The sequence below is a fragment of the Podarcis gaigeae genome (genome assembly GCF_964106915.1).
Source record: "Podarcis gaigeae genome assembly, chromosome: 16".
Taxonomy (NCBI): domain Eukaryota; kingdom Metazoa; phylum Chordata; class Lepidosauria; order Squamata; family Lacertidae; genus Podarcis; species Podarcis gaigeae.
The window spans coordinates 38,003,976-38,031,499 of NC_139693.1; the positions used below are offsets into that span (position 1 = coordinate 38,003,976).

Sequence of the window (27,524 nt, forward strand, 5' to 3'; positions counted from 1 at the left end):
GAATTGGTGGAAGAAGGTTCAAAAACAATTAGCATTATTGTGGGGAGCACTGCCAATGCTGTGGTTGTGCATGGTGAAATTCACACAATGATGGTAATGAGAACAATACCCACACTTGCAGAAACGAATGATGTGCCAATGCCAGGAAATACAAAAGTCTGGATTATGATAGCCCAGATGGATTTCACCTCATTTCCCTTTCAAAGAGGTTGGGACATCACATTCCTCCATGGGGCTCTATCCTTTGCAGTTCACTCTAAGGATCTTCCAGGATTCCAGAAATTTATTCAGATGAGAAAGCCTACCTTGGAAAAAGAAGATGGCTTTCTCAGGGTTTTCTGGGAAGAGGCATTTAATTGTGGTTTTCATGATTCTGCTTCAGAGAAAAAAGATGGCAAATTCTGCACTGGGGAGGAGAATATTGAGAGCCTTCCTGGGTCTGTTTTTGAAACGAGCATGACAGCCCACAGCTACAGCATCTACAACGCAATCTATATTTTGGCACATGCTTTGCACACCATGCAGTCCACCAAATTAAATTGCAGAGCAATGGCAGGTGGAGCAAGATGGGAACTTACAGATCAACAGCCGTGGCAGGTAATGTTGTCTTCCAGTTAATACAGATGTCTGTAATCAACTCTGGAGGTCAGCCAAAGGAGGGACGTTTCTTGAATACCTCTTCAGTAAGGCGGTATTCTCTTTCCTCTTTCCTCTCAGGGAGGAAATGACTATGCACTAATGGTTAGGATAACATAATGGATGAAATTCTGCCATCACTTTAAAGTTGGTTCAGTTGTCCTTGGAATAGCAAAATGTGGCTATAGATACAAAGGCGGCCTTGAATCCCTGGAAAGTGATGAGCAGCTTATCTACACAGCTTTTCCTCCTAACTGAAGGTACATGCTGTCTAATATTTGTGGTCTAAATTTTATGAAATTTGGGCCAAGACTAACTGTAATTCTTAAAAGAATCACATCTTACCTCCGCAATGAACATTGCTACAATTGAAATTAGCCTTCACAAAATATTTAAATGAATATTGTGGTCTACAATGACACTCTTGTATATCCTCACAAGCAGGGCTTTTTTCAGCTGGAACTCTCTGGAACTCATTTCTCTCTCCTCTCAGGGGGCACCATTGCCATTCCAAGGGAACAAGGGAGGTGTTTGTGGTGAGTTCCAGCACCTCTTTTTCTAGAAAGCAGCACTGCTCATTAATTCCTTTTTCCCTTTTAGCTCCATCCATTTTTGAAGAAGAAACTCATTAAAAACACAGAGAGAAAGACACTAAGATACATCTTTTAGAGACCATGAACTATACCTCTTAAATGCTAAAGATAAGCACTCTATTTGTACAAATATTACTTATATTTAATTATATTTGGCATCTTCATTAATTGCTTTCCCCCTCTTCAATCTTAGGTCCACCACTTTCTGGAAAGAGTTTCATTTAATAATAGTGTTGGGGAGGAAGTTTCCTTTGACCAAAATGGGGAATTAGTAGCTGGATTTGATATAATAAATTGGGTCACATTCCCAAATCAGTCATTTCTGAGAGTCAAAGTTGGAGCAATGGACTCACAAGCTCCCCCAGAAAAGAGGTTAACCATTCATGATGATGGTATCATGTGGCCCAACTGGTTCAACCAGGTAAGAATCTGTTCAGGTTTTCTCTAGTTTTTTGCTCAGTGTCTCAAAAAGACTCTCCTCCTGCAAAAGAGGGGAGTGGTTGTGGGACGGATCCGGTTCCCGCCTCAAGCAGGGGGCGTTAGCCCCCTTGCCTCCTCTCACCTGGCTGGTGCACCACGCCCACGGGCAGGCACCCAACCAGGTGACTCCGAAGGGGCGTGGACGGCAGCGTAAATTGCTGTTGCGCCAGCCACGCGACCCTCACTCTTCGAAACTGTCTCATTGCAACACATTGAATCATCAATTATCAGAATTATCAGACTTGATCTGATAAAAGGAAAGCTATCTTATTTCTAGCTCTATCTAACACATGAAATACCTGAAATCGCAAGGGGTTTGCTGAATGTCAAATGTTGCTGTATGTTAGCCATATTTCTAAGCCAGTAGAATGGTCCAAGAAGGTAAGACAAGAGATCATCTCCCTTCACAAAAAAGATACAAGTATACAAAAAGAAAACAAATGCACTGAATGTTGCCAAAGGAAACCATTGGAAGCATAGTTTGCCAGTTCCAAGTTAAAGGAACAGTGGTTAGACTACCTCGACGGGGCAGAATTTCAATAATTTCTATTGCAACTGTCAGTCAAAAACACTTGAGAAATTTCATGAGATTGAGACCCAATAAGCTTTCACCTGAACATTTTCTAATTTGATAAGATTTTTGTTGTTTAGTCGTTTAGTCATGTCCGACTCTTCGTGACCCCCTGGATCAGAGCACGCCAGGCACTCCTGTCTTTCACTGCCTCCCGCAGTTTGGTCAAACTCATGCTGGTAGCTTTGAGAACACTGTCCCACCATCTCATCCTCTATCGTCCCCTTCTCCTTGTGCCCTCCATCTTTCCCAACATTAGGGTCTTCTCCAGGGAGTCTTCTCTTCTCATGAAGTGGCCAAAGTCTTGGAGCCTCAGCTTCAGGATCTGTCCTTCCAGTGTGCACTCAGGGCTGATTTCCTTCAGAATGGAGAGGTTTGCTCTTCTTACAGTCCATGGGACTCTCAAGAGTCTCCTCCAGCACCATAATTCAAAAGCATCAATTCTTCGGCGATCAGTCTTCTTTATGGTCCAACTCTCACTTCCATACATCACTACTGGGAAAACCATAGCTTTTACTATACAGACCTTTGTTGGCAAAGTGATGTCTCTACTTTTTAAGATGCTGTCTAGGTTTGTCATTGCTTTTCTCCCAAGAAGCAGGCGTCTTTTAATTTCATGGCTGCTGTCACCATCTGCAGTGATCATGGAGCCCAAGAAAGTAAAATCTTTCACTGCCTCCATTTCTTCCCTTTCTATTTGCCAGAAGGTGATGGGACCAGTGGCCATGATCTTCGTTTTTTTGATGTTGAGCTTCAGACCATATTTTGCGCTCTCCCCTTTCACCCTCAATAAAAGTTTCTTTAATTCCTCCTCACTTTCTGCCATCAAGGTTGTGTCATCTGCATATCTGAGGTTGTTGATATTTCTTCCGGCAATCTTAATTCCGGCTAGGGATTCATCCAGCCCAGCCTTTCGCATGATGAATTCTGCATATAAGTTAAATAAGCAGGGAGCAATATACAGCCTTATCGTACTCCTTTCCCAATTTTGAACCAATCAGTTGTTCCATATCCAGTTCTAACTGTAGCTTCTTGTCCCACATAGAGATTTCTCAGGAGACAGATGAGGTGATCAGGCACTCCCATTTCTTTATGAACTTGCCATAGTTTGCTGTGGTCGACACAGTCAAAGGCTTTTGCATAGTCAATGAAGCAGAAGTAGAAGTCTTTCTGGAACTCTCTAGCATTCTCCATAATCCAGTGCATGTTTGCAATTTGGTCTCTGGTTCCTCTGCCTCTTCTAAATCCAGCTTGCACTTCTGGGAGTTCTCGGTCCACATACTGCTTAAGCCTGCCTTGTAGAATTTTAAGCATAACCTTGCTAGCATGTGAAATGAGTGCAATTGTGCGGTAGTTGGAGCATTCTTTGGCACTGCCCTTCTTTGGGATTGGGGTGTAGACTGATCTTCTCCAATCCTCTGGCCACTGCTGAGTTTCCCAAACTTGCTGGCATATTGAGTGTAGCACCTTAACAGCATCATCTTTTAAAATTTTAAATAGTTCAGCTGGAATACCATCACTTCCACTGGGCTTATTATTTGCACTGCTAAGGCCCATTTGACTTAATTCTCCAGGATGTCTGGCTCAAGGTCAGCAACCCCACTACCTGAGGTGTACGAGACATCCATATCTTTCTATTATAATTCCTCTGTGTATTCTTGCCACCTCTTCTTGATGTCTTCTGCTTCTGTTAGGTCCTTACCACTTTTGTCCTTTATTTGATAAGATATTGGCATGCTGATCTCTGAAGAAGTTCAAATACTTACCAATATGGTTTTCATAAAGGCAAATGTACTAGAGTAATGGTAGAAGTTCCAATGCTGCAATTAGAGCAAGATTTAAGATCATATTCAGATAAAACAAAAAACCTATAGCAATCTGCTTAACTGTCATTTTTACTATTTGAAGATAAGTTCCAAATGATTTCCTTCTTTCATTTATGAACAGGCACAACCCACTTCTCTGTGTAATGAGAATTGTCATGTAGGTTATAGAAAGAACAAGAAGGAAGGAAAGCCATTCTGCTGCTATGATTGCCTTCCATGCCCAGAAGGGAAGATCTCAAACAAGGAGGGTAAGGAATGCATCACACGCTTTAATTTTACCTGTGCATCAGAAGCTCCTTTCTCTACTGGGAAAACAGTATGGAAGTAGCAAATATACATTCTGGCATCTCTTAGATGCATTGTGACAATCTGGGGACAGAATAACTTTTTTTAAAATCAGATGTTTATTTCTTTTTCTTTTTCAGACATGGACGACTGTTCAGAATGCCCTGGAGATCAATATGCAAACAATGAACAGAATGGCTGCCTCCCCAAAGACAAAACATTCTTGTCTTTTGGAGAACCGTTGGGGATCAGTTTGGCCACGTTTGCCCTCTTCTTTTCCTTCATCACAGCTTTGGTGCTTCAAATATTCACAAAGCACAGAGATACTCCCATAGTTAAAGCCAACAACCGCAACCTCACTTATATTCTCCTCCTTTCCCTCCTGCTCTCCTTCCTTTGTGCTCTGCTCTTCATTGGCCAGCCTGAGGAAGTCACCTGCCTCCTTCGACAAACTGCTTTTGGCTTGATCTTCTCAGTGGCAATTTCTTGCATCTTGGCCAAAACTGCCATTGTGGTTCTAGCTTTCATGGCCACCAAACCAGGGTCCCGAATGAGGAAGTGGGTAGGGAAGCCACTGGGAACCCCAATTGTTCTTTCCTGCTCCCTTATGCAAGTGACAATTTGTACTGTGTGGCTGGCAACCTCTCCCCCATTCCCAGATGTTGACATGCACTCAATGACTGAAGAAATAATTCTAGAATGTAATGAAGGTTCCACTGTCATGTTTTATTGTGCCCTGGGATTCATGGGTTTACTGGCCATAGTCAGCTTCACGGTGGCTTTCCTAGCTAGAAAGTTGCCGGACAGTTTCAATGAAGCCAAATTCATCACCTTCAGCATGTTGGTCTTTTGCAGTGTGTGGCTCTGCTTTGTTCCAACCTACTTGAGCACCAAGGGCAAATACATGGTGGCTGTGGAGATCTTCTCCATCTTGGCCTCCAGTTGTGGGTTACTGGGCTGCATCTTTTCCCCTAAATGCTATGTTATTTTACTGAGGCCTGAGCTGAACAGCAGGGAGCAGCTAATAAGAAGACAGTTTTAAATAATCCAGAAGTCTTTATCATGTTCGTAATTTTTGGTGTCTGTTATTGCTATTTTATTTACACGTATGTCATTAGAAATTAAGGATATTCATGCCCCTTGAAATTAAAGAATCAACAAATAAACAAATAATTGAAGACTTTAAAAGTAAATGATAAAAATGATCTGGAGCAGCTCCAAGAATTCCTTTGGGAATCATGCTCGCAATTCTGGGTGTCTGTTATTGCTATTTTATTTACGTATATGTAATTAGAAATCTGGGATACTCATGTCCCACTGCTTTGCAAGCATGAACTATCAGCTCATCACCAACACTTGTAAAGCACTTTGCACAGGTGCTCCTGACATCTTATTGAGCCTACAAACCCCCATCAGCCCAGCCACTCTTTATCTGTCCTACAGCTGACATCACAAGAAGCCAAAGAGTGCCAGAAATTGCCACAAGTAGCTGTTCTTTAAAGTGACAGAAGAGACTAATAGGAGATTTGAGAGCTGTTTTTCCTCTTAAATAGGGAATACATAAAGAAGCATCTTCCTCTCCCGGATCAAATTAAAACCAAAAAACACTTCAGAAGGACTACCTACGTGTACTATTTCATTTATATTGCACCATAAGACATGTTTCCTGGACACTTCACAAGAAAGTACAGCAGCTAAATTGAAATACAGTGGTACCTCGGGTTAAGTACTTAATTCGTTCTGGAGGTCCGTTCTTAACCTGAAACTGTTCTTAACCTGAAGCACCACTTTAGCTAATGGGGGCTCCTGCTGCTGCCGTGCCGTCGGAGCACGATTTCTGTTCTCATCCTGAAGCAAAGTTCTTAACCTGAAGCACTATTTCTGGATTAGCGGAGTCTGTAACCTGAAGCCTATGTAACCTGAAGTGTATGTAACCCGAGGTACCACTGTACAAAATAATAATAAACAATTGCAGACCCAGGTGCATTGGGCTCCCTATGATCAATGTATTGACAGGATAACAAATTGCCAGAACAACTTAATAATAATAATAATAATAATAATAATAATAATAATAATAATAATATCTTTATTGTCATTGTCCCCTCTCAGGGACAACGAAATTACTTGGCTGCTCCATCCACCCAGATAGGGCACTCCACTCAAAATCAGAACAACTATAAAAACACTAATTAAAACAATATAATATAATACAGCAAGGAAGATTAGATGACTTCAAAGTCCAGGTTTCCCATTCAGGGCCGAGATCGCTCTGGAGAAGAAGCTGTTCTTGAGACGGCTCGTTCTTGTCATCATCGTCCTGTATCTCCGTCCCGACGGCAGGAGCTCGAAGAGACAGTGACCAGGATGCGATGGATCTTTTACTATGTCCAGTGCCTTCCTCTGGCACCTTGTGGCATAAATCTGCTCTAAGGTGGAGAGTGGGCAGCCAACAATGCTCTCTGCTGCCTTCACAACTCTGCCCAACCCCATCCTGTCCTGGGTAGTACAGCTTCCGTACCACACACATAAGCCATAAGTGAGCACGCTCTCAATGGCACAGTGATAGAAGGCAAGCAGCAGTTTCTGCGGAAGATGGTTTTTCCTTAGGATTCTTAAAAAGTACAGTCTCTGCTGCGCCTTCTTCACAAGCCCCCTTGTGTTGACACTCCAGGACAGATCCTCTTGTAATTCAATACCCAAAAATCTGAACGTTGTTACCCTCTCCACACAGACCCCATCAATCAGAAGTGGCTGGACAATGCTCTTCTGTCTCCTGAAGTCCACCACAAGCTCCTTTGTCTTCCTTGTATTTATGAGCAAGTTGTTAGCTCTGCACCACTCTGTCAGCCGCTCCACCTCATCTCTATAGTCCGTTTCACCCTCCCTTTCAGAGATGAGCCCAATCACGGTTGTGTCATCTGCAAATTTGACAACCCTATTACTAGGGTGAGCAGCGACACAATCGTACGTGTAGAGAATATAAAGGAGCGGACTAAGTACGCATCCCTGTGGTGTTCCTGTGTTAGTCTTATGAGGTTACAAATTTGTCTCAGCTTTATTGATTATAGTTGTAGGTTGGCTTGGGTGCACCTCTCTCAGATTTGTGGGTAGAAGCTTCTGTCAGGATATATATATATATTTATAAAATGATATTTATTACTTTTAAAACTTACAAAAAAGAAGAAAAAGAAAAAAGAAACAGAAGAAACAATACAATATAGACAATACAAAACACAACCCCAACATCTATACACCATAAACAAAACAAAACAAAACAAAAACAATTTAAAAACACACATCATACTTTACCATAATCTATCTTTCATTCCCTTGTTTCATTGACCTCCTCTCACCTCCCTTTTTGTGTTCCACATCTATACGTTATCTCAGCAAATCCTTTATCTTAAAATATTTTTAATCTTATTCCCCATTAAGTTTAATATACCTATTTACACTTAACCTCTTAAAACATTTCCACTAAGGCCAAAAAAAATTCCATTCCAAGATTTTTCTATCCCTCATTAAATTTTACAAAATTTCCCTATATAGACTTTAAATTTTCCAATCTTCTTCACCATCTCCTCTTCCTGGTCTCGGCCTCTGCCAGTCCTTTCCGTCGATTCCATACAGTCCATCAACCTGGAGATCTTATGTCCGAGGCTCTTAACTCTTCTCCACATCCCTTCTGCCAATCTTCTTGATAATCTTTAATTCTAGAGAGCAGATCTCGGGGAAGCTCCGACCCAACAGCCCTTTTGTTCCATCTCGACAGGTCAGCCAGATTTCCATAGTTAGAACTAGGATCCATAAAATATTTCAAATCTTGTTTCAAGGTTCCTCCAAATCCAAAGGCCTCCAAAGCTCCGATCTCCTCCTGACCCGAATCCATATTCCAAATGTCAATTGATCCCTGCATAAGGGGATCTCTCCAACTTTCCTTTTCCCGTCCAGGCCAGGCTCCGATCTTCGAAATCTGATTTTTCTAGTTTCAATCATAAGGGGCCTCAACTTGTAATCCTCAATTTGCCTCTGTGATGTTAAGGCTCCCCCTTGTATTACTTTAAGTTCGACAACAGCAACTTTCTCCTTCTCCTTTTCAACGATTTGCCCTGTTAAAATAGATTCCTGTGCCAGATCCTGAGTTATTTCTGTGTTGGTATTCACTTTTAGTCCCAAAATGTCAATTTTAGTAGCCATAGCATCTATCTTATTATGAAGCTGTTTCAGCAGGTGGTTTATCCTGCAAAATGCAGACACTATTATCTCTTCTGCCGACATTTTAGTCCAAGGTCAGTCTCTAGTTATCACAATTCTTATCGTACAGCTGGATTCCTCAGCTCGACTCTTGTGACAGTTTCAGCTCAACTCTTGTAACAGTTTCAAAGACTCCGTCTAGGGGGGAGCAATCTCCACTTGTATGAATCCTTTCCGACACAATTCCAAAAGTAAAAATAGTTTCAATTTTCAGTTACTTTTTCAATTTAATAATTTCAATCGATGGAAATTTAATCCTTTACATGAAGCTTTCCAAGACCTTAGCTTGCAACCTCTTTCCTTCAGTCTATTTACAAAAAGGGAAGGCAGACTTCCTGTTTTGAACCTTCCCTGCTCATTGCCAAATTAAGGTATTTAAAAATCCAATTTTCCATTCTACTCACGGGTAGTTGTTTAAAGTCCAATTGTCCACAGGAAAAAAGTCAGCGCTCTCCGACAATAGCAATGCAGCTTCACTCCGTGAAAGAAGCAGTCGATTCAAAGCACCGCGCCACTCACCCCACGTCACTCCGGACCCCCCAAAACAGGGTTTCCCCACAAGTAGGGGAGGCGCGAATGGTGCCAGCTGAATCCCAAGTTCACAGGCTTCTTCCGCCTGTGATTTCTGTGGGTCTCCACCTTCGCCGTGGCGGTTCAGACCCTACTTTTCACGGAGCAAGTTCCTCCGATCAAAGGAGCTCCGCCATTACCAGAGGCGCCAACCCAGAAGTCTCCGCTTCTGCCAGGATAAAGCCAATGCTATTTCTGTTGAACAAGTCATTCTCGTCATCTCTCGCTCAACTTATGGGATAAAGGCATTCCAGCACATGTCCCTCTGCTTCATAAAATAGCATTATCTTACTGCTATTCATAAGTAAAGAGACTGACAGATCAATTGATTTCTGGATTTTTCTACAACCATTCATCAAATTGAATCATGGTGTTATAGGTCCATCACAGTTTACAAAGTGTGCACTGATGGTCGCAGGCTTGGTGCAGTGGAGAGTAGTAGGGTTATTGGGGCACTGCCCAGAAAACTTCAATATTTCCTCCCCCAATCTAATTGCAGGACCTCAGGTTCTGTCTATTACAGACTCTGGCTCCACCTCCGGTTGGTCTCCATGTCTTTTCCTTGCCTAATGTCAGGCTCCAGGCACTCTGCTTACTCCCACTGCTCCTGGGAAGATTTGAGAACCTGAGCAGGGGAGGAAGGCTGAATGCAACCCTCCTCAGCACAATCCCTGACCCCTAAAAGTCCCCATAAGCATTAGCCGCCACTAACTTGCTGCTTCAAGGACAAGACAAAGTTTCAAAACATGCCAAGACATAAGGAATTCAGACTCAACATATTCCTCCTAAATTCCTATGTGAGAACATTGCTCCAAAAAGAATAATATAGTCAAAATTCAATATATTGGGGAAAACTGATATTCTGACTTAACCTATTTGCAAGCTGCATGCTGACTTAAATGTTTCTCTGTGTTAAACGAACTGTGCATTGTTGATGATTAATGGTTTAGTGTAATTTTGCAAGTGGTTTCATGTCTTATTTTGCATGGTTGTTGTATATAAAGTGCATTGTTAAACTATGGAAGTCACTCCCACAGGGGGCAGGGATGGCCACCAGAATAGATGGCTTTAAAAGAGCCCTAGACAAATTCAGAGAGGAGAGGGCTATTGATGTCTCCTAGCCAGGATGGCTCAGCTCTGATGCCACAGTTGGAGGTAGCCATATTCCTGAATACGAGTTGCTGGAAACCGAAGGAGGGGAAAGTGTTCTTGTGCTTGAATCCTGCTTGCAGCTTTCCCTTTGGGGCACCTGGGTGGCCACTGTGAGAACAGGAGGCTGGACCAGAAGGGCTATGGGCCCGATCCACTAGGCTCTTCCTGTGTTCTTATGTATTACTGTGTTTAGACTTAGATTATTCTGCAGACCACTTTCAGAACAGATTCACTTGTGGAAAATGCTGTATAGAAATAGCCAAGGAGGCTATTTCAAAGAATGAAAAGGATGAAAGAGCTGAGAAATAAAAGGAATGTCTTTGTTTGGTTTTCTTCCAATAAATGCCAGCAAACAATGCAAAAATTAAAAGCATCAACACAAGGTGATTCCTATTTGCTCCTCAGAATTAAGTGTTCTTTGCTGTTCAAGTCGGGCCTCAGAAGAATTATGTACAATTTGGGGGAAAAGATACAACCCAGCAAACCTGCGCTGGAGGCCAAGATGCAAAAGACCTCCACAGCCACCATCTGCTTTCCTTTGGTGCTCAGATAAGAGGGAACAAAGGACAGCCAAACGCTGCAGAACACCAACATGCTGAAGGTGATGAACTTGGCTTCGTTGAAACTGTCCGGCAACCTCTTGGCCAGGAAAGCCATAGTGAAGCTGACCATGGCCAGGAATCCCAGATAACCCAGGACAGAATAAAACATCGCGACAGAACCTTCCTTGCATTCCACAATCATTTCCTCCAGCAGAGAGTTCATGTCCACATCTGGGAATGGAGGAGCCGTACAGAGCCAAGCAGCACAAATGCTGGTTTGAACGGAGCAGCAAGCAAGAAGCACAGAGTTTGTGAGAGATTTCCCCACCCATTTCCTCATCCTGGATCCTGGTTTGGTGGCCATGAAAGCCAGAACCACCGTGATAGTTTTGGCCAAGACACAAGACACAGCAATGGAGAAGATGATGCCAAAAGCAGCTTGTCGTAAAGAGCAGCTGACTGGGTGAGGCTGGCCAATGAACAGCAAGGAGCAGAGGAAGCAGAGCAAGAGGGAAGTGAGCAGAGTGTAGGTGAGGTCCCGGTTGTTGGCTTTGACAATGGGAGTGTCCCCATTCCTAGAGAAGACGCCAAGTATCAGAGCTGTGACCAGAGAAAAGACCAGGGCTAAGGAAGCTAAAACGAACCCTAAAGGTTCTGCGTAGGAAAGAAAATGTTGGCGTTTGGGGATGCATTGATCTCTGTCCTTGTTTGGAAATTGGTCATCTTGGCATTGGAAACAATAATCCATATCTGAAACAATGAGTGATATATGAGTTCCGACAAGGCATTAATTAGTTGGTGAACGTATCAGAGATAAGTGGATATTAACAATAGTTTCTACAATTTTCAGCCACTATGCATAATCCGCAATAGGTTCAACATTTTGATGGGCCTAAGGTGCATGGATTGTTCATCTACTCTGTCCTTCATCTGGAATTAGTAATCAGAAATATTGACTTCGGTTGTACCCTTAGTGGTACAATGTGCAAAATAGTAAGAGCAGACTCACTGGAAAGAACCCAGAGAGATCTTCATGGTGATGGAGAATTCTTGAGAACAGGCACGTTCAGCTCAGAGGCTGGGCTGAGGACTATTCTAGGTAAGGAGACCATTTTCGGCTCACACACTTAAAACTATCCAATCCTAATGATGTAGCATGTAGGAAGCAGACACATTACACTAGACACATTCCGCACCCATTTCTACAGATCTCACTTGTAAAAGTTCTGGATCTAGTTTCCCCAGCTATCTGTTCTTTCTTCCAGATATCAGTGCAGCTGCTGCTCTCTTTAGGAGTAAAAAGTAAAGGGACCCCTGACCATTAGGTCAAGTCGTGGATGACTCTGGGATTGTGGCGCTCATCTCGCTTTACTAGCTGAAGGAGCTGGCGTACAGCTTCCGAGTCATGTGGCCAGCATGACTAAGCCGCTTCTGGCGAACCAGAACAGCAGATGGAAATTCTGTTTACCTTCCCGTCAGAGCGGTACTATTTATCTACTTGCACTTTGATGTGCTTTCGAACTGCTAGGTTGGCAGGAGCAGGGACCGAGCAACAGGAGTTCACCCTGTCGCTGGGATTCGAACCACCGACCTTCTGATCAGCAAGCCCAAGAAGCTCAGTGGTTTAACCCACAGTGCCACCCGATTCCGCACTCTTTAGGAGTACTGAACTAATAGAAGGAAAGAGTTGAAATATATATTAGGAAGCATTTTACAAATTAGCAGATTATGTCTCTTACCCATTTGATTTGAAATCATCCCTTGTGGACACGAAGCACAATCATAGCAACAAAATGGCAACCCCTCCTTCTTTTTTCTGCTGTAGCCTGGCTGGCAGCGATCATTACACAAGGCAAGGGGCAGCACCTAGCCATAAAAAGAGGAGAAAATGTAGCTCTCTTGTGCCTTGTAAACAACACAGTTTTAACCAAAGAGAAGAGATCAGCTGCCTGATTAACATTATTCCAGAAAGGCGTGTTGTATGCCTAAATAAACTGTAATGTAAATATTGGGAATGAATAAGAAAGGATATTGAATTTTTGGCACGGGAGGATATTGAATTTTTCATCTGCATAAAGATGGAGGATGGAGAGAGGACAGAGAAGACAACAGACTTAGAAATACAGGAAGTTAATGAAGAAGGTAAAATAGGAAGCACATACATTAACCTCAGAAAAGCACCACAAGACAATCTTCTTTCAAAACAAATGGGCAACTTATCCTCTCCTTGTCTTCTGAGCTGTAAATCTCACTTGGTTCAGCATGATTTACTCCTACATTCATGTGCATAGCATTAAAATGTTATACTGAAATCCTATATATCAGGGATGTGGAACCTTTGGTCCGCCAGATGGTATTGGACTCCCCTCAGTCTGAAATCCAGCCTGGCTAATGACCAAGGAGGAGGAGAGTTGGAAGCCAACAATATTCCATATGCAATATAGTGGAATATATTACCATTCTATACTTTCAAACCAGAACTCTAAAGAAGATCTACTACTTACCTCATGTATGATGGGAGAATAACTTGTTGGACATGGGTTATACTTAAACAATTTGCTTATTACGAAAAAGAATGTCTACATTAACCTTATAATTTGTATTCTTAATAAAAATACCTCATTTTTAAAAAAACCAATGGTCCCACCTGATTAAAAGCTCTGTGCCATGTGATGGCTCCCTCATCCATGCTGAAGTCTACGTTTTGTGAATCTTGTGGAACTATCTTTCCTACTTTCACTCGGGAGAAGGTTTGGTTTGGAAAAGTAACCCAGTTAATAATATCAAATCCACCTGCTAACTCCCCATTCTCATCAAAGGACACAAAGTCACCAGCACTGTTGTTAAAGGAGATACTCCTCAAGAACGAGTGCAGCTAGACAGAAGAAAACAAAGGCAAAGTTTTAAAAGGAGAGCTTTTATGGATTATAGAAAGGAGAAAGTATCAATCCACATATTTCACACAATGGAAAGTAGTCAAAAACTGTGCAGTCTACAACATTTGGAGAACATAAGTATTTCTAGCAAGTACAGCTGGCCTGCCACTTGCGTGAGGGTTCAGCTCTGGGGTCCATGTGCAAAGGCAAAATGGTGCCATGTCAGGAAGCCCTGGAACTGCCCCTCCTGCAAGGTGGGTGTGCAGGGAGAAGGGGGCAAAGAAATGGGGGGCAGCTCATGGTGGGTTTTCCCTGCTCACCAGACAGACCAGATAATTACATTTGAAAATAGCCCTATATGGTCCTCTTTAGTGCAGAAACAAATGCAGGTTCTAGGAAATAGTTGGTGTTGCTGGACAGAATGTGTGGGCAGTCATGGGTAGAAACAAACCTTAATATTTTCAAATGTTTTCTTAATTATTTATAATACCCTTTCTCTTGCTAAACCTAGCACATTTATTAAGTGGATAATGAAACAGGTCTAGTTTCAGAACCACTTTTATATGGAATGGAGCATGGTGCTCAGCATCTATACAGGGGTGTCCCCCCCCCCAGTATTCATATTGCAATTTAACTGGGGTGCTGACAGACAAAAATCAGTGGTTTGTGCCCTGTCAAATGGTGAGATAATGCCCGGAGAAGGTTCTGGGGAGGCTCTTCCTAGATACCATCATTCTGAAATTAACACCTTATGGCGCCCAATTTAATATGCCTCCTACTTCACCACTCCTGTTATATCAGAATCAGAAACACATATGACAGCAGGTCATTCTGCAACTCCTCCCACGACATTATCAAGTTCCACAAAAAGGTGACATTTCTGTGGGAGAAACTGCAATAGGAGATGCTTCCACATGCAACTCCTGCAACTATTCCTGCAACTGGAGGGGAAGAACAGGCCCTATCTTGATTGTGGCTCCTTCAGCTTGAAGGAAAAGGAAAACAGTTAAGTATCGAAAAGAATGTGGTGCTCCTAGAATGGTATACAACGGATGAACAGGTTAAATCAGTGATGATTAAATGGGCAAAAGATTTAGGGCATGATATACAAATGGCAGATTGGGCAGAGGCTTTGGAAAGAGATCTGAAATTCACAGCTTGTTATACAGTGAAAGAAAACTATATGAAAATGATGTACTAGTGCTGTTTGACTCCTAGTAAGTTAGGGTTAGGGTTAGTTCAAATACCTGCTGGAAATGTAAATAAGAAGTGGGTACCATTTACCATATGTGGTGGCCTTGTAAGAAAACAAAATCATTTTGGGAAATGGTATATAATGAATTGAGGGAAAAATGGGGGGGGGGGCTTTTGTTTAAAAACCCAGAAGCTTTTTTATTAGGAATTATATGTACTGAGATCCCAAAAGAACAGAAAAGACTATTTATGTATGCAACAACAGCTGCAAGGATGTTATTAGCCCATAAATGTAAAGATACAACAATAACGACCAAGGAAGAATGGCAAGCCAAAATGCTAGATTATGCCAAAATGTCAAAATTAACTGCGAGACTTAGGAACCAAAAGAAAAGGACTTTTTTAAAAAATGGGGGAAATATGCCTAAGAGATTATTGTAAGCATATCCAAACATTAGCTGGACTCTACAAATCACTTGTAAAGTAAAGAGGTTCATTGTTAATTTAGATAAATGGAAGTTGGGCAGAATGTATTGATATGTAGTTTTTCCAATAAATAAATAAATAGAAGGACCCATGAAAGGGAGGGAGGGTGTAATGCGATTCAGATGTTGTTGATATAAACTTGTGTCTGTAAAAACCAATAAAATATTTCAAAAAGAAAAGAAAAAAGAAAGAAAAGAATGTGGGAATTGTTAATGCTGGAAGAGGGTGTGTTTCTGTGTGTGCACGCGTGTGCGTGTGTGTTCATTCTATGGACTGTGTGTCATCGCTCATTAAATTAGCCCCAAGAAAATATTTATTCTGAATAGGAAATCTCACCTGCCAAGGTTGCAGTTTTGGAGGATCAAGCCCACCTCTGCCTGCCACCATTCTGCGTTTTAACCTGGATGAGTGCATCTGATGTAAAGAATGTGCAATGGCATAAACCGCATTATAGATACTGTAACTTTGGCCAGTCATGGTCATTTCAAAAATATGCCCAGGAAGACTCTCCAGACTCTCATGACCAGTGCAGGTCTTTGTGTTTTCCTTGCTCTCATTAGAAGCAGAAAATAAACAGTTGAATGCCTGTTGCCAAAAAGCCTGGAGGAACCCATCTCCATTTGGAGAGTTGGGGTTCAGGGTCTGAAGGAAGTCTTTAAATCCCTGGACTTTCTCTGTGTGAATTGCAAAAGACAAGGCACCATCAAAGGCTTGTATATCATAATACCTTTGCATTGTTTCTGAAGAGAAAGCCCACTGGGCTGTCAAAATCCACACGGTGCCTGTAGACGTCTCTGCAACATCTTCAGCTACTGAATAGAAATATTGCATCCATTTCACAACTGCAATGGTCTGAGGTTCTGCACACAGAACCAATATGTTAACTTCTGATTCCATCAGGAAAGAGGACTTGGCCCGAAAGAGTTCCAAGAAACTGAAATTATCTAGACCCTGAGATATGGCTGGTAGTTTTTCATTGAAAGCCGTACAGACTCCATGCTGAGAAAGCATTGGCACTAAGCTTTGCATAAAGGTCTCTCCATTTTCATCATCGGATGCCACAATTCCTACCCATGTCCACTGGAAATATAGAAGTAGCATGACAATCCCTGCATATTGATATTTCTCATTGGGCACCGTTCGGTAGAATGTCTGGGGCTGCAACTCCGGGCTTCTCACTGGAGCTAATACGCAGTAAGCAATCTGGAGGAAGAAATAAACCCCACAAGAATTGTAGAGTTAGAGCAAATGGTTATGGTTCATCCCAAGTATCTGCTTGAAGAACAAACCCATGAGAATTTCTCGACTCCATTTATGGATGCATGTTGATTTCACAAGAACATTATGCATATCTCCAGCAGTTGTTGGTGCAGAGGAGGAGCAGGGTTTCTCTGACCTCTTGCAGCTGGTGTTGTGCAGCTTCCTGGGAGCAGAAGGAAGACTCCTGCTGCTGCATCTGCCCTGTTCCAACCTCCCTGCTGCTTCCCAGTGACACATGGGAGACAGAGTCAGGCAAGCACCAAAGCCCCTCTACTCTAACCACTACTGCATGGACACTGAAATATTACTTAAAAAACAAGGAAAGCGACATACTTTTGTATCATTTATATATTTTTTCTTTCTCATTTCCTTTTTCAGAAAGATGAACCAAAGCTAAAGGAAGTATTAAAAACCAGGGCGATAACTATTGTACCAGAGGCAGAAGAGCTTCACAGCCCCCAGTCTTACTATACCTGTGGAATCTTGTAGACGCTTAAGACAGTAGCCATGTAGAGAGAGATGTTAAAGTCAAGTCCCCCAATAATAGCTATTGTATTTTTCTTCTTCTCACATTTGAAGTTGGGGACAATCCTTTCTGTGATGGACAGAAGTTTCAGGGTGTTCTGATAAGTCATCCTTGCATTTGTGTAGCTATCATAGACATGGAACCCAAAGGTCGTATTTGGTACAATATTAGGGTTCTCTTTTATTTCTTTTACAGCAAACACCAGGGAGAGAGTATTCTGGTAGTACTTCAATACTTCACTAAAAAAGAGTTATACTGTATGTCAGAGGTATTTTCCTCCTCTTGCTCTTAAGCATGTTGGTAACTTCCTGAATCACATGCACTTACAAAAGTTGCCTCATCTTTCACTTAACTCCTTATTTCCTTTCAGCAACCAACGGACACTCACTGGATGAGAAATTCCCAAGTCAGAAATTCTGACTGGTGCCTCTCAGTAAGTGTTTGTGTAGGTGGGGAGTAGTGACCAGAGCACATCAGATGGAATAGGATCTATTCTTTCATAGTAACTGAGTTTCCATCTTTCCCTCATTCAAATAAAATTGAGGCTGTACAAAATATACTGTAGCCAATGTTAGTCATACTCTGAGAAGGCCCATTAGGATTAATAGATCAGACTAACTTAGGTGTATTAATTTCAGTGGGTCTACTCTGCAAATAACTCAGTATCGATACTTGGTTTTCTTTACTCATTATGGTTTACATTGTATAGCAGAGACTATAATACAAATTCTATGTTATTCATATGTCACATTCATCTGTGACTGTCAGATTAAATGATTGTGAATATGAAGATAAAGCTTTGCTGCAAAGGAAAACCGGATGTTAATGGTGTGAAAGGAAACAGAGAGGGAGGATGAGGATGAAGTTGGGAGAAAGTGGTGAGAGCCATGGGACCAGGTGATGAGAAAGCAGAACAGGCAGAAAATAGAAACCCCAAGAAGCAGAATAAAGCAACAAAGAAGTTAGTGCTTGGTGCTTGGTGTAAGTGGAGAGTAGAAACCAGAGCACATCAGATGGTACATGATATATTCTTTCATGGTAAGTGAGTTTCCCTCCTTCCCTCCTTCAAATAAAATTGTGGTTGTACAAAAAAATACTGTAGCCCATGTTAGTCACACTCAGAGAAGGGCCAATAGGATTAATAGATCAGACTAATTTAGATGTAATAATTTCATTGGGTCTCCTCTGCATTTTCCTTACTTCATTTTGCAAAAACAAGTTTGCAACTGCTTTTTTATTTCCCTATATGGTTTGCATTGAATAACAGAGAATATAATCCAAAATCTATGCTGTTCATGTGTCACAGCATCCGTGACTGTCAGATTAAATGATAGGACTTGGGGTTAAGATGGCATCTGAGGCAGCAGCTTCTCGTGGATCTCTGACCCTATAGCTCGGCTTTAAATGTTCTAAATGCTTTTTCACAGTCCTTTAGTTTTAATTGTAGACTCCCTCTAGTTTTACTTTATTGGCCTATTTTATTGTTTTATTGCCGGTTGCCGTGCCAGTTGTTTGCTATTACCGAAGACATTTTACCAGCTGCAACACCTCACCAGCTGTAATCTAAAAGCAGAGAGAGTTTAGGACGAGTTACTGCTTCACAGAGAATGAACACCAGATGATACCACCAACTCCAGAGCCCAGCGTTGTCAGAGAGGAATTATAAAATGACTGCAATCTACTCTAATTACTGTGAGCTGCTCCACCCCTTAGACTCCCCTCTCCTCCTTTCTTTGAGTTCTGGTAAAGCACAAGAAACGAGACTGTTGCTGCTTTTGAGGTGGAGGAGGTGGCGAGGAAACTATCCCAACCCACTTTGTGCTAATCCAACTGAACTCTTGTGACCGGCCACTCTACCTGCCTGCCTCCCCCTGGCTCAGAGGAAATTATGTGTTAACGAGCCTGCTCACTACACCTAGCTCCATTTGCCTGTCACTGAGATTAAATGATAGTGATTGTAAAAATGAGGATCAAGCTTTGCTGCAATGGAGAACCGGATATTAATGGTGTGAAAGGAAACACAGAGGGAGGATGAGGATGAAGTTGGGAGAAAGCGGTGAGAGCCATGGGACCAGGTGATGAGAAAGAAGAACAGGCAGAAGATAGAAACATCAAGAAGTGGAATCAAACAATGAAGAAGCCAAGATCACAATGCAAAGAGAAGAAAATATATGCTTAACATTCCTACTGGAAAAACGTCACAGGGAAATGTGTTCTGAGCATGCCGTGGTATGCTCTGTGCATACAGGAGCTCACCAAGAGTACACTATGAAGGATATGGTTTTTTCCTTACAAAAATTCATCTATAAGCTTTGTGTTTGGGTTCTCATGGAAATCCATTTCTTCAAATACAAAGCCAAAATAATTAGCAATTCCTCCAATGATTAGGTCCCCTCTCTGATAATTCTGGTGTGGAAGCTGGAAAGGCTCCATCATGGTGCATCTAGCAGAGTGTTCCTTGCTCTCAGTTGGAGGCAACTGTAGCCACAGGAAGAGAAGAATCTGCAGCAGAAATGTTCCAACCATCTTGGGGCCAACAGGGATGCTGAAAGTCAGATTTGTATCTCATCCTCCATAAACTGCATTGCAAGAACTTTTATTGAATGACTCTGGATTCTTTTGATAAAGGGAAAAAAGCCAAAGATCTGATCCATGAAAACCTGCATGTTCAGAATTTCTCACTGGGGCTCTGAATGACACAGGATTTGTTTTATATACACTTTCACACTCTGACATTGATTGTGTTCATGGCTTGATAAAATGTACAGGGGATTTGGGAAGATGAATGATAAATCCCAGCCATTTGAGATAATTACTGGTTATTGAGCTCTGTGACTGGTTATTGAGCTCTGTAAGATCAAACTAATAATGCACATTTGTTATTGAGTAGTGCTCTTGTAATTTTCAGTGCCACAGGCAAACAAGCAAACAGTCCAGCTGCAAGTTGGTGACCTGAAGGGAGCTTCCTAGTTTTCCCAACACTCTTCCTCAATCACACCTGCACTATTTCCCCCAACTGTACATGTGTCCCCAATGGAGACATGATTTTCAGGATTTTGGAGCACAGGGATGTTTCCTTGTCCACACATTAAGGGGAGGGAGGAAAGAGTTAAAATAATACAGGCTCCAGTTGCAGGTGCAATACAGAGTCTTACATTTCCTTACAGAAATGGTTAGTGTATGCAGACATCTGTTTTTCTAAACACTTCAGAAATCCCACATTGCATGGCCTAACAGCTGAGACTGACTAGCTATTCTATATAAAAATATAGATAAATGCATATGGAAGTAAAAAAAAATCCTTTGGTCATCTTAGAGTTGGAGAGCAATGTGAAGGGACCCAGTAGGTGACAATGAAGGCTTAAATGCAGTGGTACAACTTGAAACATACAATACAGGGGTACCTTGGGTTAAGTACTTAATTCGTTCCGGAGGTCCATTCTTAACCTGAAACTGTTCTTAACCTGAAGCACCACTTTAGCTAATGGGGCCTCCTGCTGCCGCCGCGCCGCCAGAGCACAATTTCTGTTCTCGTCCTGAAGCAAAGTTCTTAACCTGAAGCACTATTTCTGGGTTAGCGGAGTCTGTAACCTGAAGCGTATGTAACCTGAAGCATATGTAACCAGAGGTACCACTGTACATGTGGTTGTGGCATGTGGGAAGGGAAAGGACAGTAAGATCATGCAACTGACAGAGTGACTGAAGGTTAAGTTCCAATATATAAGATCCTTCCTGAGTTTTCAATGCTACCCGACAGTGGGAGAATGGTCTCCCTGGGAGGGGCTGGGTTTTGCCCCTTTGCGGTGTGTCTTTGGGGGCTGTCACAATGAACTCCTGAACTTCAGAATTCACCACTGCACCACTGGTCAAGAGAATAAGAAAGAGTCTGTATGGTGTTTGGGTGAGATATAAGATTTTTTTGGAAAGAAAAACATTGTTATGGCTATCCCCCACCAAAGCAAATGCCCTAAAGAAAATTAATATGGAAAGGAAATGGGGCACTTATAGAGATATATTGACTTTTGCTGGTGCTGGTTTTAAACTTAAAAAATTAGAAGACATCAAGGACTGAGTACAAGACTGCGAGTAGGCCCAGTGAGACGCGACAGGACCTGCTGCTGCCGCAGAAAGATCCAATGGGGCCTGCCGCTGGTAGTCCTGCCAAGGCTCGGCCCCTCAAGATGGTGGGGGGCTCAGTCCCATCCCAATATATTTGGGGTAGGGGCTGAGGTGTCCTAAGACTCATAGAGTTGGCCCCTGTGCTTCTGTGATATTAAGCATTGTGTGTGCTATATATAAATCAGAAGGTGAAGTTTTTCATGAACATTGTCACCTGCAATACTTGAAGGTCAAGATACAGCTAAAAGAAGAGAACATAGAGCACAGAAGAAAAAGAAGATGGTAATCCTACTAGGTGATGGTGTGTAAATCTGTGCCTCATCCCAAAGAGCTATCTTACAAGGAACACAGATGTTCAGCGATGATGACCTAGATAAATTGCAGTTGTGTACTCAAGATCACATAGCACAGAGTGTTGTGGTTCGAGGACCCGAACCCCGCGCAGTGGAATGAAACACAAGGACACGTGATATAAGGTTAATGGGCAAGAAAAGGCCACAACTTTATTGATTACAGCAAGTGAAAAGGTATTGGCTTAGGCATTGGATTACGTCAGCTGACTCCACCCACTCGGAGAGGGGTGAGTCTAAAAAACAAAGGGGGTTTATTCACCAGTAGGTGGAGCCTGTTGATGCTAATCCAACTATAAGCTCTCCCCTGATGTCACCGAGGGTCGTGCCATGGCCTCCCGCCAATCAGGAATTGGACAGAATACACGACCGCCGGATTCCTTTAACGGAATACCCCAAAATGGAAGGTGCAGGCGATGGCCACACCTAGCCCTTCGACACCACAACACATTATTCCAATGCCTAACTTACCCACCAATACCACGAAAGTTGTGACGATTGCTACAAGGTAGGTGAAAAAACCAAAAGGCCTAATGCCAAATGGAAAAATTCCTACCAGGCCCCCTAGACAACCAGGGCGACCAACCTAAGGTCCATAGCAAGGCCAAAAGAAAACTGGAAACCCTGCTCTAAGGGAGTGGAGGGTGGGTGCTTCGCGACGGGACGACGAAAAGTGAGGGCTGGAGGCTGGCGCTGCAGCAATTTAGGCTGCTGTACACGCTCCCTTGAAGGCACCTGGTTGGGTGCCTGGCCGAGGGTGTGGGCGCCAGCCAGGTGAGTGGGAGGCAGGGGGCAAACGCCCCCTGCTTGAGGCGGAGTCCGGCTCCCGGCCACAACCACTCCCCTCTCTTGCAGGGAGGAGAGTCTTTAACTTCTTAAAACCACCTTGCAGTCATGGTGTCAAAAGGGTGTATTGTGCAACTAGGTTGATCTAGGAGGAGGTGGTCCTTCAAAAATCCCTGTCCTATGCCGCTTAGAACATTAAATATCATTACCCAGGCAGGCACATTATGTGGCCCATGAAAGCAGCAAAATAACCAGACTGTACAATGGTGATGGGATAAAATCAGGACAAATCTTTGTTGGCAGCAGCAGGCAGAGCAAGGGTTGGCATGGCATTGAGTCCCAGCATCAGTTCATCATTCCACAAGCCCCATGTTGATGGAATGGATCCACTGGGTTTGGATCACTCCAAACAGGAGTTGGCCAGTGTTGAACCTTGCCATGGTGCAGGCCAAGCAAGCAAGGTCTCCCTTGAGGACCAGGGTGCAGGTTCCAACCAGGCAGATACCGAAACCACGCTTGGGTTTGCCATGGTCAATCCGCCCCTCAGGACCCTTAGGGGGGACCCCCTATACTATGTTGATGCTGACCAGTGCCATTTCCACCCTCATGCAAACAATGTTCTTCCGCCTATCAGAGGAAAGGCATAATTTCACTGAGGGAAAGCAAAAAGAAAAAGAAAAAAGCCAATCATGTTTGGAGAAAAGAAAATCCCCAGTACATTTCCGAGCACAATTCAAAGTGTTGGTGCTGACCTTTAAAGCCCTAAATGGCCTCGGCCCAGTATACCTGAAGGAGCGTCTCCACCCCCATCGTTCAGCCCGGACACTGAGGTCCAGCTCCGAGGGCCTTCTGACGGTTCCCTCACTGTGAGAAGCCAAGTTACAGGGAACCAGGCAGAGGGCCTTCTTGGTGGTGGTGCCTGCCCTGTGGAACATCCTCCCAGCAGATGTCAAGGCAATAAGCAGCTATCCTATCTTTAAAAGACGTCTGAAGGCAGCCCTGTTTTGGAAGCCGCTCAGAGTGGCTGGGGAAACCCAGCCAGATGGGCGGGGTATAAATAAATTATTATTATTATTATTATTATTATTATTATTATTATTATTATCTTTCTGGCCCTGTCAACCAATGACCCAAAATTGCCCAGTGAAGACTCTAACCTGAGGGTGGGCAGGTGGGAAGCTCTCAAAGCTCCAGGGGAAACAGCCTTATATAGGCCTGCCCTCCCTTCTGCAGCAAGGGCTTATGGGACAGCTTTTCCCCAGTAGCCCATCACACAGAGATGATACTGGGGAAAACCTTGCCCAGTATTTTGCTGCACTCTATGGGCCACAATGCTTCTGGGCACGGAGCGGGGCTTATGGATACTTTGAGTTGTACGTGCAAATGTCCTGGCAGCCACTAAAATAGTTTGAATGGCAGAGCCACATTCTTCAGATCATTGGCACTGGGCAACAGCCTGGCCGCAGCATCCCAGCCTAGAAGAAGTTTCCCAATACTTTTCAGAGACAGACCCACGTTCATGGATGAGTCCAAACCTAGTGTTCAAATTATAAGCATTTCATTGTGATGGGATTCACATAGGATATTTGCCTTGTTAAGTGAGAGACAGTTTGTGTGTGTTGATCAGCTCTGCCTGAGTGTTTCTGGGCCCAGCTACATATTTGCTTGTTGATATGATTAAACTAAAGTGTGGCAGACAGCAGATGAGAGAAAAGAGCAGGTTTCTCTCTTTCTTCCTGATTGCCAGCTGCTTGCTGAAGTTTGCTTCATAATTAGAATCCTGGCTGACAAGTTTAATTGGGCTTTCTGCTGTGAAAATTACAGCCTATTGCAGAGCCTTGTCTTGGTTTGCTGCCCTTTTGGGACTTGGCACAAGGTGGGAAGCACAGCATCCAGGTAAACACAGGTCACAGTTAATACCACGTAAAAGTCAAAGCGCTGTTTACAAGGCAGCACAGAAAACTGTATAGCAAATGCTATTTAAAGGTTAGTTGTAATACTGAATAATCAGGAATAATGATGATCTGTGAAAATTGCACCTGTATGTAGCATATGCGATGGCTGTAAGGGCTTTCCGTCAGTTATCTCTAATTGCAGGGTCCTGACACAGTGTTTGCTGTTGGGAGAAGCCCCTGGAGAGATCGCTCCAAATGACAAGAACAGCATTCAGTTGTACAGGTTTACACTGGTGCACATACCAAGGCAGAACTGAACTTTAGAGGGCTGATTTAACACAGATCAGAGAGTTTTATGAAAGGTTGCCAAAGCAGTTCACTGTTTCTTGCAATCCAGCCAGGCCACTCCTATTTATGTGCCCAAGTCCAAAGTCATGCACCATGAAATGTTTAATTCTGTCCCTTTAATGTGTCAGGTCAAGAGTGAGGAAAACACAGCCCCAGGGTCTGAACTGGACTGTCTCTGGTCCCAGGCCACAGACCCCATGGGCCCTGATTCACAGGCTGTATCCGTTGCTAGTTGTGCTCAGAGTAAACCCAGTCACATAAATGAGCATGATTGTGTTGAGTGCACTAATATCAGTGGGGCTAAGCAGACTTACTAGCATTAGATACCTGGCTGGAATATATACCTGAGTTCTGACTTCTGCCTCTTCCTTGTCTGAATGGACAGTAGAGAGGGGTGCTTGTAGGAACTGGCCTACTCTACAAAGGTAAAAGTCACATCCACGGTTCCACTCACTTATCCCTCTGGCTTGTCTACCATTGGAGGGTTGTCTGCAGAACAGACACTCTGGGACACTCCGAACCACCACCATGCCACTGACCCCCCACTCCGGCCCACCATCACCCCTCTGCTGCCTTTACTTTTGCCCATGGCATGACAATTTTCCACCTTCCCATTTCAACTCTCTGGCATAATCTAGCAATTCTAAAATATAGATGCGCTTTTACTCTCGCAAGATTGAATGTCATGCCCTCAGCTGGACTTGAGCATAGCTGTCAACTTTTCCCTTTTCTTGCGAGGAATCCTATTTGGAATAAGGGAATTTCCTGTAGAAAAAAGGGAAAAGTTAACAGCTATGGACTTGAGGGACGATTCCAAAAGATTCCACACAAAAAAACGCTTATGTCCCTGTGGAGATGGCAGTACCGAACTGGTGGCGCATCCCCTTCTGGCTTGCACTCTTTATAAAGACTTGAGGAATGAGGTTATCACCTCTCTTTTATTGTCCATTCCGGGTCGCCCAGCCACTGCCACAGTGTCCTTTCTCTTGGCAGATCAAGATGAGCAGGTGACAGCAAAGGTTGCAAGGTTTTTAGCTGGGGCAGTTAGAAAAAGATCCACTATTTGACTATTGATTCAAAACCCTAAAATGTATTTTATATAATTGACTTTTTATTTCTATTCTTTTATATTGTATTGTTGTTTTATTGCTATGGCCGATGGCTGACGCAAATAAAGATTCATTCATTCATTCATTCATTCATTCAACAGACAATATAATAATACAATAATAACAGCCCCCCCTCTGCACAGCTTTAACAAGAAATAGATTATTTAATGGGTAAAGGCCTGGGTAAAGAGGAATATTTTTGCCTGGTGCCTAAAGACATGTAATGATGATGCCAGGAGAGCCTCTTTGGGAAGAGTATTCTTCAGTAGGGGAGCCACCACAGCAAAGGCCCATTCTTGAAAAGCCAAGAGAACCATTGGCAACTGGACTGAATTACAGGGGCCCCAAATACGTATTTTCAGTGACCTCAGAAAATCAGCCTGTTCCTTTGTTCCCAGATGTGTACACAGAAGTGAAATTCTGACTGTAAGCTATTTGGGCTAGACTTTTTCAAATTGCTAATGATGCATGCGGCAGAATGATAGGACTGTGGTACCTTGGTTTAAGAACAGCTTAGTACTGTGGTACCTTGGTTGTCAAATATACAGTGGTACCTCGGGTTAACTACTCCATTCTTAACCTGAAACTGTTTTTAACCTGAAGCACCACTTTAACTAATGGGGCCTCCAGCTGCTGCCACGCCACCGGAGCACAATTTCTGTTCTCATCCTGAAGCAAAGTTCTTAACCCGAGGTACTATTTCTGGGTTAGGAGAGTCTGTAACCTGAAGCGTATGTAACCTGAAGCGTATATAACCCGAGTGTGATGAAATATGGGGCTACTTGTGTGTGAGCGCTTATACTCTCAGGGTCTTGTAATCAGTTTCAAAACTGTCCCTCTCCGCGCAGCCATCGGTGCATGGCTGCCTTAATCGCTGGCAGAATCCGTCAGTGGGCATTTCCGGAATTTCTTCCAACATAAGAGTTCTTTGACAGATACTCTACGCCTAGATTCTCTACGTGACAGCTTCCTGCGCAAAGTAGGCATCCCAAGGGGAGGTCCTGAGCTCTCCCCGCTGTTCTCACTGGAAGCGTCTCGGAGCCGTTCCTCCGACTGTTTCCGCTGAAACTCTCCCTCTCCCCCTGCTGGTTCCCTCCTCAGCATCCGAGGGTCTCCTAGCATCCTGGAGCCCCTCCACCACTTGGAGCTCCGATGGCAGTTCCCTGACACCGAGGTACCACTGTAATCCATTCCGGGAGTCCATTCAACTCCCGGAACTGTTTGAAAACCAAGGCACAGCTTCCAATTGGCTGCACGGAAGCCATGTCTGACATTTGACTTCCAAAGAACATACGAAAACCGGAACACTTACTTCCAGGTTTTCAGAATTTGGGAGTCAAAATGTAAGAGTACCAAGGCATTCGAGAACCAAGGTACGACTGTAATGTATAAGTTTTTTTTTTAAAAAAAAGGCTTAGGGCATCCTGGTTTTTACTTTTCCCAGACATGTAAGCTACTTGGGCTAGGCTCTGCTCCTAATTGCTAGGTTTGCATGCTGCAGAATGATAGTACAGTGGTACTTTGGTTTAAGAACAGCTAAGTTTATTAACAACTTGGATTAAGAACGCTGCAAACCCAGAAGTAGGTGTTTTGGTTTGTGAACTTTGTCTTGGAGGCACAACATGTTCCGCTTCCTGTTGAGTGTGTTTCGTTTGTAAATTGA

At 43.2% G+C, this 27,524-nt stretch overlaps 1 protein-coding gene and 1 long non-coding RNA gene across 4 annotated transcripts in view; both read left to right on the forward strand.

Annotated features, from left to right (window-relative positions):
• The window catches only part of LOC310834283, a 285,003-nt gene that overhangs the window by 75,986 nt on the left and 181,493 nt on the right, over positions 1-27,524 (forward strand). The gene's annotated exons all lie outside the window — the stretch shown is intronic.
• Positions 1,573-5,433, forward strand: LOC310834434 (vomeronasal type-2 receptor 26-like; the record flags this gene model as incomplete). Its single annotated transcript, XM_083717921.1, has 3 exons — positions 1,573-1,650; positions 4,228-4,354; positions 4,532-5,433. The coding sequence occupies 3 exons, from the start codon at positions 1,573-1,575 to the stop codon at positions 5,431-5,433; spliced, it is 1,107 nt and encodes a 368-aa protein (XP_083574047.1).